The sequence below is a fragment of the Watersipora subatra genome, chromosome 10 (genome assembly GCF_963576615.1).
Source record: "Watersipora subatra chromosome 10, tzWatSuba1.1, whole genome shotgun sequence".
In the NCBI taxonomy this organism is placed as follows: domain Eukaryota; kingdom Metazoa; phylum Bryozoa; class Gymnolaemata; order Cheilostomatida; family Watersiporidae; genus Watersipora; species Watersipora subatra.
In genome coordinates this window covers 11,499,259-11,511,573 of record NC_088717.1, presented here as the reverse complement: position 1 = coordinate 11,511,573, position 12,315 = coordinate 11,499,259, and the positions used below count along the sequence as shown (strand labels likewise).

The following is a 12,315-nucleotide window of genomic DNA, read 5'->3' as shown; positions in this document are numbered from 1 at the left end:
ATTTTGGGGTTTAATATGTTTATTTATAGTGAAAGTGCATGTCAAGGAGCCAGGTCAAGGTTAGTTTATATGATACGGTCAGATGTAACGCTTTCTCGTTGGAAAGCCTTTATGAGGGCCTGTCTTAGCGACTGTACAAAAATATTGATCATGAATCACAGCTCTAACAAAACCATCATAAATTTTGCCAACATTAATTTAGGATATTGGGTTATCATTTTGTCAAAAAAACACAATCCAGTTAGTTTTCTTTTTACTCAGAATTCACAGCATAACAACAATTTTCAAACTTTTGAAAAATGTTTATTTTTATGCAAAACTGTGTTTGCTTGCTGCCATTTCTTCTAAGTAGCTGGGTTTTTAAATGCTGACAGGATCCGTTTACTGTTATCCTAAGCATTGAGGCATTTTGCTGGAGATTTTTAGATTTCAATATTCTCAACTCTATCTACAGACCGCTTTGATGACTCTGCTAGATGCAATGACAGACTATCAGCGCCCGCCGATTGTCAGTAACCAATCACCTGCTGGTCTCCCAGAGTCCGTGAATTTTGACAGGACCAGGAACAGAATCGGTAATATTTCATTTTTATCACGAATTCACATGGTAAGGTATTGCAAGAGACTTGACACCGTTTAAACGTTTTATGAAACTGATTGTAAGAGAAAATGCCTTATTTAAATTTGGAGTAATTTAAATGTTTAATTTATTAAGCGTTCGTTTATTTGTTTGTTAAACGCTGAAGTTTTAATGTTAAATAAACAATGTATGATATCTACGAGCAGTTTGTACAGTTCCAAGTGGAATACTGTTAGAATTATCTAATCATCTCCTTACTTGGTGAGAGGTCGGTTTACACACTATCGTCGTATGACGGCGTATTTTTTTCGACGTTCATCGTCGATTATGTAAACTGTAAACCGATGGCATTGATGAAGTAACACGGATACGTCGGGAAATATTGCAGCTGTCAAACTTTCCCGATATTACCCGAGCAGCGACGACTGCCTTTACAATGCGTGCCATTTCAGCGATAGTAATTCGTGGATAACATGATTTATTTATTTCTGTTTATAACAGTTGCTGCGAAAACTGAAAGTTTCTTCGTGAAAATTAAATAAAAAATTGAGAACGAAACGTCACAGAGTATTTGCTGATGCAGATAGGTTTGAGATAGTATGAACATTGTTATCACCGATGATCACCGAAGTATTGCGGCATCAACGCCGAGATACAGCGATATAGTGTGAACCGGCCTTTAGACATTCGATGCAATAGGCTGTGCATTATTTTCAAAGCATTTCCATTGAGCTGAGGCTTTAGTGAACTGTTTTTTAAGATACCCGATGTTTGTCACTAAAACTAGTACCATTATCAGATTTATTTGTAATTTTCAAAGCAGGCGTTGCTACAACATGCATGTCCCTGCCATCAATACAAGAAATATCGTATATCCTCATTTAATATTATTGGAATTTATGTTTTTTTATCAACTTGGTTAAATCCTACAAAAGCCGCACACGGGATCTCACATTTTTGGTTGCATTTTAATTATAAACATAGCCAATTTTTTCCCTTTCATGCTCTCTACCCATAAATAAAACATTGCTGGTAGGCAACAGTAAAGATGCCTTGTCAGCAGCATTTGAAGTAACTGTAGGAACCAAAATATGGAAAAAGTTACTAATGTATAAAGTTTGTGAAATTCTCTTGTCACACTTGCGTTAGGACAGCCTGTGGCTATGGATAGTTCTCAGCCTAAACTCCTCTAGGCAGAGGAGTTTAGACCGAGGGGTTTAGACCGAAGGGTTTAGACCGAGGGGTTTAGACCGAGGGGTTTAGCCCGAGGGTTTAGACCGAGAAGTTTAGACCGAGAAGTTTAGATTGACATTCTAATAGACTTAGGGCAAACTTGAGGAGGACGCTAATCTTATAAATGGTAAATACGGGTTGAATCTAGATATATTTTGGTGTACTAAGTTGGATATGCTAACACATTGACCCACCAAAGCCTAAAATAAATTTGTGAAATAAACTGTATCTTCTTTTGGAAAAACTAGAAATCTCATCTACATCATTGTTATTCATTGTGAGTTCAGTCAATAACTATAATTTATATATCACATTAATCCTCATTTTGTCCTGATTTTAAATATAGAAACCAAATATGTGAAATTAAATTTTTAAAAGGTTTTGTAGGCTAAATTCTAATAATTTCTTTTTTTAATGGTTGAAGATAGCAATCTGTTTAGATATGATTATACTAGATACATTTTAGTTTACTTTAATCAAGTCATATACTGTATAATTTACAATGAGTAACAATATCGTAAATGAGAATTTAGTTTTCCACTGAAGAGGTCCAGTTTGTTTTGCTCACCACTGTTCTCCTTCCATGCATAAGTATGTGTATGAAAACATTTCAACCACCATTTTTGTCTACATGTTTATCTTGAATTCTGTTCCTGGCAGCATTCGCATAATGAGACAAGTTTCGTAGATAGTAGTCGAGACCCGCTTACCAAGTCTCGCGGTTCTTACTAACTCCGCTTATGTTCTTGTAGAGGAGTACCGGATCAGAAATAATGCATGTGTGGAGGCGAGTCGCAAGTCTTTACAAACCCAAATCCAGGAGAGCGGAGAGAAAGCCAGAATTTACAATGAGAAGATGCAGCAGCTCAAAGCAAAAAAGTCGACAAAACGGCAGCGAGATTCAAGCGGAGGTTCTGTAAGTGATTATTTGAAGCGTATGTGTGGCGTATTCATTTGAGGGCAAGATTTAAATATTTAAGTGTGTGTCGTGTCCATTTGAGGACAAGGTTCATATATTCAAGTGTGTGTCGGGTCCATTTTAGGACAAGGTTTATATATGTTAGTGTGTGGCGTATTCATTTGAGGACAAGGTTTATATATTCAAGTGTGTGTCGTGTCCATTTTAGGACAAGGTTCATATATTCAAGTGTGTGTCGGGTCCATTTAAGGACAAGGTTCATATATTCAAGTGTGTGTCGTGTCCATTTTAGGACAAGGTTTATATATGTTAGTGTGTGGCGTATTCATTTGAGGACAAGGTTTATATATTCAAGTGTGTGTCGGGTCCATTTGAAGGCAAGGTTTATATATTTAAATGTGTGTCGTGTCCATTTGAGGACAAGGTTTATATATTTAAGTGTGTGGCGTATTCATTTGAGGACAAGGTTTATATATTCAAGTGTGTGTCGGGTCCATTTGAGGACAATGTTTATATATTCAAGTGTGTGTCGTGTCCATTTGAGGATAAGGTTTATATATTCAAGTGTGTGTCGGGTCCATTTGAGGGCAAGGTTTATATATGTAAGTGTGTGTCGTATCCAATTGAGGGCAGTTTTACGTTTGTGACTTCATGCTGCAGCTATTTGAAGGTATGGTTTATGAACATATGTAAGGGTATGCTGTAAATGTGTGTATCATATCTACTTGTGGTCAAGCATGACATGTATCTGTGTGGCGTGTCCTTTAGAGGGCAAGGTTTGCATACTTAAGTTTCCGTTGTATCCATTTGAGGGCAATGTTGACATATCCTAATAATTAAGATTTGAAGTCAAAGTCTGCATCTTGTAATGCTGACAGCGTACGACGCTAAACCATGGTTCCCATATACACCTCAAGCAACGGCGACAGTGCCTAATATGAACCTACTCGCCGAGTACCGCTGGTAATTGCCGATGGTCAACACAAGAGTTCAGCGCTGTTCAACTTTCGCGAAGAGCCGCAGGCCAAACTTTCCCGAAATGCACTGTACAGGTGAAGGTCAGCATTTTCAAAATGGCATGGTGAGCGAACATTTTTTATTCGCTTATTGGCTATGCAGCTTTGTATGAACAGAAGCAGCCTAGTGTCGCAAGCGTTTTGCTACACAAGATTACCGCCGCGGTCTCGCAACCGATATGGGAACCGAGCTTAAAAGGTTAAATACGGCTACAGTTGGCAAGAAAGTTGATGAGAATGTCATTGTTTTATTTACTAGTATCTTCTAGTTGTTGAGAAAGTTCTAGAAAGTTCTAGTTGGTCGACTATGTGGTCTGGTTCAGGCACTCGACATCATCTAGTTTAATGTTTATTAAAACATGATGTTTATGTCAAAATGGCAGATCGTTGTTTATAGTTTTTTAATCGCAGAATTAGGCATCATAATGCGATATATGTGAAGCATATAATTCAAGTTCCAACCATACTAGCTCGATATACACATGTAAAACTAACCTTTGATACCACTCTTCTCTAGTTACACAATATATGCTGAATTTCTGGGAAGTAATTTTAAGGTTTTTGGGTTCGAGTTATACAAAAATCATGTTTACGGACATATTGCTGCTGAGTCTAACAGAATGTGAATATGAAAAGACAACTCCGTTGTCATAGATGTAACACATAGTGGTATGAAACCTTAACACGCACTAGTAATTATGGTACTTCATCATATAAGTGTTAAACTTATTTCACAGCATTACTGGTATCAAATATTGGTGAAATATCGTATATATTACCAGTAAACAAGCTTATGGCGGTCCGTAACACGGCAGTCGCCATTGTTATGCCGTTCTGCCATCTGCCGGTTTTTTATTTGACAAGTACTATACTTGGGAAAATGTTAAACGAAACTTTACAATCTTAAATTCTGTACGAAGTCGAACACATATATATTTAAATAAGTTTTATGTAAAGTCTTAACTTCCCAGATGCGCACACAATTGCTTTTTTGTTTGTTTATCAGCTGTGGAGTAAAAAACACGTGATTGAAAACAGGCAATGCTCAACTCCAGTTGGAGTATGCAGTCGTTGAACACATATTACTGTAAGCGTTTCATCTCAAATCCAATTTAAAAAATGTCAAAGAGTCCTTTTTATTGCATTGAGTAAAACAACCATTAAAATTTAAAAGTAGTTTTTTATTCTGGAATTGCAAAATTCTATTCACATTCAATGTCATTATTTTAGAACATTCTGGAATAGTTAGGTCAACTTATACGTGGGTAATACTTACAACAATGCAATTCTTTTGGCTTAAGTACCTTTTGATTTATTCATGAGCATATGCGATATATCTGGTTGCGATGGACTTGGTTCAGTTCGTATCCCAATCTATCAATTCTGAACAGGTTCACCATTAGTGAATACTGCAGACGATGTAATCTATAGCTTGAGATCATTTTTATAAAATCTTCTGTCAGCATTATTGATGGAGGCATATTGATATAGATTGACTTCTGCTGTTGCCTTTGAGATATCTCTATCAAACCCATAAGATTGACTAGCCGAACCCCTAGGGCGCAATAGAACTCAGGTTAAGACCCACGGCTCTGGAGTAATCTGTGTTATGCTCTGATAAAACCCATATCTTCCATATCCAGATGACCTGTTACCTCTATGACAGCCTGTTACCTCTATGGTTGAATGGCTCTACCTTGTGTCATGCTGTGTAGCTCTCTACATTATTGACATATTTCTGACTATTTCACTTGCTATTAAGAGTGCCAGTGAATTTGTACAACTAACTGGCGTATGACCTGTGCATGACCTTGAGACTACAAAGTATTTAGTTGGCAGGCCCGGTGTCTGTGAGATCAAGTAAAATATGTTCAGATGTATTCTTATTACAAGGGCAACCGTTATAGATGCTACTTGAAAGGAAGTGAGACTGGAAATTTTAACATTTGTTATGATCTAATATATGGAGGCGCATTGCATCAACATCTCGGCTCTCATTTCTCATCATCTCTTTATCAGGGATTACCTAACTCGAGTATTGTAGATAAGGTGTTACCTTGAATTCAAAACATACAACAGTAGTTTGGATACTTCCAATATTTGTATAACCTATTGAAAACTTGTTTTCTATTATGCAGCATCTGTGATTTGCTGTCGATGAGCAACTTTGTTCTTGTGATAGTTGCAAAAGGTGATACACAAAATAGTTTTATTATATTATTTTGTTTTATTATACACATAAGTCTTTTGGTCAATTTGACGATATTTATTAAATATGTGTAAGAAAATACAAATAGTTTTGTAATTATGAACTAAGCATTAAACTAGGAAATAGCTTTTCACTTTTTGATTATGCATTGATTAGTGTGCAATATCTACTTACCTATCCTCTGTATTGCTGAGTCCTATGCAATTACTTATGAATTGTACACTATTTTGTGAACTATGCAATAACTTATGAACTACGCAATAACTTGATTAGTGTGCAATATCTACTTACCTATCCTCTGTATTGCTGAGTCCAATGCAATAGTTTATGAATTGTACACTAATTTGTGAACTATGCAATAACTTATGAACTAAGCAATAACGCAATAGTTTATGAATTATGCAATAACGCATGAACTATGCCATAACTTTGAACTATGCAATAACTTATCAAATGACAAAGCAAGCATTGTGTTATTTGAATGAGGTCTTGCACTCTCAATGTACTTTTGCTTTCTACCTCTTCACTAGTCTAGGGTCTGAACATTAGCCTAGGTTCTTTTGATTCAGTCATCGCGTAAGCATAGCCCGAGTTCCTCTCATTTCATGAACTTCATGCTCCTTGTAGGAGTTACAAAATAATCAATTTGCTTGATCTTCGGAACACATGCTAACAAGCGATTGTTTTGAGGGTGGCAACATACACTCTCCTTGTCTCTAGGTATTACAAACAAGTCCCATCTTATTGTCAAAGGAGACACTCGCATTGGAGATGGGTGCCGAACGCTTGCAGTATCTTGGACGATATTGATTGATAAAAACAGCACAGCCTTGTCTTTTGTTTGCCGTCCTTTGATTAGAAGCGTATAACAATGTGTAGCAATGAGAGAGAGAGAGGTCTCGGCACGCTTTGCCACTGGCTATCACACTGCTCGCTCGAATGGCACTCTAACTACTAATGGCATTCGCTCCATCAGCAGTTGAACCATGTTTTATAACTGAAATTACAGCGCATTATAATCAGAGGTGATGACCACAATCGTCCAATACCTGTCATTGTTGGCTAGTCCATGTAATATAGCTAATTGCGCCTTGCTGCGCTTAGCCCTTTCCGGGCATCGGCCACATCGCTACAGCCATTCAAACATGGGAAATGCTTTCATTTACGTAATGGCGTGTTTAGACTATTCATCTCTGCGTGTAGTAAATACATTGAGAAAAGTTTTCTTTCAATAGACATTGTCCAAATTTGCATCATCATCAACTGAGCAAAGCTATTTGAAAAATTTTCCGGTGTGAGAGAGAGAGCCAGCGTGGCTGGCTTCAGTCCTTCTTTAGCTGACAGGAGAGGTTTTTATTTCCTGCTTCTCCTAAAGATTGACCTCCACGAGTCCTTTGTTATTCATTCGCTCGTGAGCCGAACGATTACAACACATATCTTCTGCCTGACTGCCAAACTATTTGTTCCTCGTTTGCTTCTTTAGAGCGCTGGAACCTAGCTTGTTATCTGGTTTTCATCTATAAGTCTATCCGATAGGGCATGGATTGACACTAGCAGATGTATTAAGCTGACAAAGGCTATTCCTTAGCAAATGCTTGCTATGTAGCCAGTTTGCTATAGACGCATCTTTGTGTCAACCATATTTAATAAGTACCGTACAGGGTGGTGTATCGACACTTGAGTGGCCGGTGCCGAAGGGCTACCCTGGGCCAACAAGCAAATCATGTTTTAATATGGTATTTTCTATAGTAGAGCGATTGTTGTGTGATGCCTTATGTCAAGGTTGTTGTTTCTGCACATGAAGCAACAAGAGAACAAGACTGATGCTGCACGCTCATGCGCGATGCCATCGGTCGCTAAGGCTGTTTTCATGGCGCAACAAATATGGCGCATCGCTTGGGCATTTCACTTCCAAACAGCGACACTGTATCACTACAGAATGAAAGCGACACAACTCTGTTCATGATGGCATATGGGAGTGTGTCGCTCCGCCGTTGCTGTATGGAAACTTGGCAATTCATCGCTACTAAAGATGGGCGGATGGTTTAACGTCATACAGGATATTTTTAATCGCTGCAGCACTGTTACCCAAGTTGGCCTAGCCTCTTCTCTGTTTATCTATCCAATGACAAAAGACTAGAGCTCATTGATCCAGGCAGTTCGGTCTGTGTTAGCTTATCTCGCCCACATTTTGCTCTTGACTATTGGCTTCCCGTTATCGGTGACAACATTTAAAAACAAAATAATATTTGACATGAGTGTTTAGTCTGTCATTTCTTTTCGAGGGCTAGCTCACTGTTAGTCGTTGAACTTCAATTGACTGATCGGATAGAGAGTGAGAAAAGCACTTGACTGGCTGTGACAGTCACAACAAGCCTGTATTTAGTGACACGCTCTCTCAGGGTCATGAAAGGTCAACAATATCTCAGATACCGTCCAGGTTCAAAAATACTTCTCCAGGTTTTATGTTGATCGTAATTCACTGATACGAATATGATCATCAAAAAGTCGATGCTTTAGAAAATCCGTTTAACATATAGTTATGGACGGAAATGCAACAAATATTGATTTTATAATTAGGCAGGTACTGTTATGGCCATAAATTTTGAAAGGTCTATCTTTCGATAAAATATAGCGAATTGAAACAAATTGACCCTTAGAGATTGACTTGATTATGCCAAAAAATAGATGTAGCATCGCTAAGCAATAAATATGGTGATCACATAAAAATATACTTTTAGCGGTGAAATATTTTAAATGATAAAGTTACATGAAGCGATGGCATAAAACACAATTTATTAAGTATAAAATTTATACTAATGACCTTGACCTTAAGTATACATTTGATACCAACGACCTTGACGTGGCTTTGATATAACAACTGCAGTTATAATTGCATAACGGGATGCCTGGATTGGGTTAAAAGAGATCAACCATTTTGATGTATCATGTATCAATAAAATATCGCACCTTAGCCTTTTACCAAAATCGTTCTTTTAAAAAATCGATTAAATTTTGGTCTCCACTTGGACTTTAGAGAAAACCAAAAAATAAGCTTTGAGATTCTAAAATGCAATTTCTATTTGCACAATATGACTAGCCCCACAAAGAGAAACTGATATGAACTGTTTTGGTTTCATTCTGTAATAGAGCGTGTCAAAATGAAGGTACAACCCGTATTTGTAAATGTTTTCTATAGCAATGGATTATTAGGCCAAATTGTTACAAATTGTTAATGATATGTAGCCATACGCTTATAGCAGCTATGTTATACGATACATGTATATACATGTATATATATGTAACCTGGTGACTCGTGGCCCATCGATACAAAGTATCAATTGACACCTTCACATCAAGCTTTGAGTTAGTGATTGCAGTTTATTATGCGAGTTAGTGAAGTGGGCAAACACTACTATTAGATACGTACTCGGAGCACGCTCCGTATTAGCGTGATCAGCAAGGCATCTTCTGCCTCTCCTTCCTATTATGTTCATGAATATCATCAGTTACTAGTCTTATTGGCCTTGCAAAGGCACGCTCATCTAGCCCATGTTGTTGCTGAACCTAATTAGTTGAAGCTACATGTCACACTCCTTGATCGCGCCAGCTCAACCTATGCACAAGCCTTGCTTCGCCCTACGCTCGTCACGCTCCAACGAACCAAGCTACAGACGCCAGTCTTCTTATTTTTGTATCTTGTATCGTAATCTCTCAAAAAACTGTTTTCGTATTTTGCTACTCTCAAAGCAGCCGCGTGTCGACCAGTTGTTTGTCGACTGGATGCACATTTATTTACAGCGGTTCACTTGAATCCGGTATTTTAGCAGCAGTCTGGTGTCGGTTAGTCGAAGGCGGTTACGAGGAAGATGAAACTGCATTACTGTTTAACAAACTTTCACTGACGTTAGCTGAGCATTACTTTAGACAATTGATACGCCCTTATTCTTCCTACTAGAATTGATTCCGAGGTCAGCACCCCTGCTGCCTTTTCCGTGCTGTCAGCAAACCCGCCAGCAGTACTTAACTCTTCTGTTCGTTATACGCCATTATACACAGTGATACCTGGTAATAGTCGACAGTCATAGATGATCATTTCTCTTCCAATTTACATTTCCTATTGCAACTTAGCAGGCATTTTGCAATTTCCCTCACTTTGCCACTTCTGGCTTATGCCTATAAAACTAAAGAATTATCTCCTCCGGGCACTCTACTCTACCCTGACATCTACTCCTGTTGTAGGCGACGCAAAAACGCAAGTTGTCTACAAGCAAATCAGACGGTCCTGCCAGCAAGCAAGCCAACACAGACAGTATTGGTGGTAAGTTCATGACCTATAACATTTTTTGACCGAGCTTTCACATAAAAAATTGCTGTCAACCTAGCCAGAAATTCTAATGTCATGTTCCACTTGAAGTTACAACTTCAAGTCATGTGTTCTCTTCTTATTAAAAATAGTTTATCAATACGAGTTCAGCTGATATCATTATGCGATGCTAATTAATACCATTTTCATAGCTACTTGAGTTCAATGGAGCATCACTTTGTATACATTGGTGTCAGCACCGGAATTTGTTCATGAAAATGAGACATTATTGGTAGAAAACATACACACGTGTGAAATATACAGACAATTCTGTAATTGTGTCTCCCATTGAATACTATTATGGTAGATGAGTTAGTCGATCGGTCTATGCACAGGAGGCTTCCACAAAACCTAATTAATATTCACCAGAAATAATCCCTCCCCATTCTACCTATGAAATGTCGCTTGCTGGTGTCGCATAGCATTCTGGGTAGAAGTGATAAACCAAGCGTGAAAAATAACTTTCCGTTAAGTGATAAGGAGCTGGAGTGCAGGGAATGAATGCGTTCACTGCAATAGGCAATAGACTCAGCTTTAGTCTTGGTTCCTCTCGTTGTTGCATATGTCTCGCTAGAGCGACTGACTGTCTGGCGGTTTGCGTCAGATTTCTTCTGTTAGTCGCTCCTTAGGAATGTCTTTGTGCACCATTTTAACTGGTCTTGCTTTCAAGTAGTATTGGTAAGGTAAACTTAGTGAGGGAGTTATTCTCCCATGGTTATTAAAAGGCAGCATGCCAGATGGAGGCTTACCAGCGTCATGTCTTGTCAGGAGTATAACGGTCTTGATATTGACCCGAGGCCATGGTAGATATTCGTTGCTTGAGTGAGCCAAGACTGCCCTAGCGCATGAGATAGGAGAGATGGCAAAAGTAGAGATAATAGCGTATGTTTGTGTACATACAGCCAATATCTTTATTTCTACATGTTCAACGACGGTCGTGCCAGTTCCCCTAGAGCCAAGTTAGTCAACTTAGAGTGGTATCGCTGTATGCCGTGAAGTGTGTCACGGTGGCCTAAAACTCGAGGCTATGCTTTAATGTTTGGTCCGGTCGGGTTTCCTAGAAGCGATGCATTGCTCTTTAAAGGTTTCATTCAAGTCAAGAACAGAAAACAGGCTTAAAAACATAAAAAGATCATTTGAAGGTGTCTATATGGTAGGTCTTAGTTTTTCAATGCTTAGCACGTAACATCATGTCGGCACACGAGTCATACGGCCAAGCAGGCGAGGCAAAGGTTTAAAAGCTTTAAAATTGCTGTCAATCATTCGTTCGTTGCGTGTGATCTTTTGTATTTCACCTTCAATGGCTGTCTTTTCCTTTTTGTTAGCTTTCAAAATCTTAAAATATTTACTCATTGCTTCAAGAAACCCTTTAGCAATCCATCGCTTCTAGAAAACCCAACGGAACCAAACATTAAAGTGGAGCCAATGAGATGTGAACACAAACCCCAACATTCCTTAACAATAACCAGTACCAACAATAACCAGTGTCTTGTATTTTGGTGCAAGGTATCGCTCTGTTGCTAGTCACTCATTTTAACTACTGGCTCCGTGTGGTCTTGTTTCCTCACAGTTATGTTAAAGGTTGACTTGCAACAAAATTCACATTACAGTTATTTGGTATCATAAGATTTACCATGTCTTACTCTGTTGTGTTGTAGGTGCAAAATATATGGAAATGTGATTACAAGCTCTTAAAAGCTCAAAAACGAACAGTTAATTGCAGCCACTCGAGACTGCCTTAGTTTGGATTCGCTTTCCAAAACGGCTCAAATGGGACGTAGTTGTTACAGGATGGTTTCTGTTTACACTTTCATGCAACCTCATTCGTCAAAATATTTTCACAAATATACTTCACGCATTCAATAAAACCATGTCTATTGTTTTTACGTGTCTGTTCTATCGTCATTGTAATGCTGTCACTTTTAGCACTGATATCTTATAACTTACCGTAAAAAATCGTTAAACTTTTTAACCTTACCTCGAAGGAGTATA

General features: G+C 38.2%; 1 protein-coding gene across 1 annotated transcript in view; it reads left to right on the top strand.

Moving 5' to 3' along the window:
* Positions 1-12,315, top strand: part of LOC137407318 (trithorax group protein osa-like) — a 28,249-nt gene that overhangs the window by 2,020 nt on the left and 13,914 nt on the right. The window contains exons 2-4 of the mRNA XM_068093936.1: positions 455-575; positions 2,566-2,729; positions 10,200-10,278. Of these exons, the coding sequence (XP_067950037.1) occupies positions 464-575; positions 2,566-2,729; positions 10,200-10,278 (355 nt within the window). The 5' untranslated portion in view covers positions 455-463. The remainder of the gene's footprint in view (positions 1-454; positions 576-2,565; positions 2,730-10,199; positions 10,279-12,315) is intronic.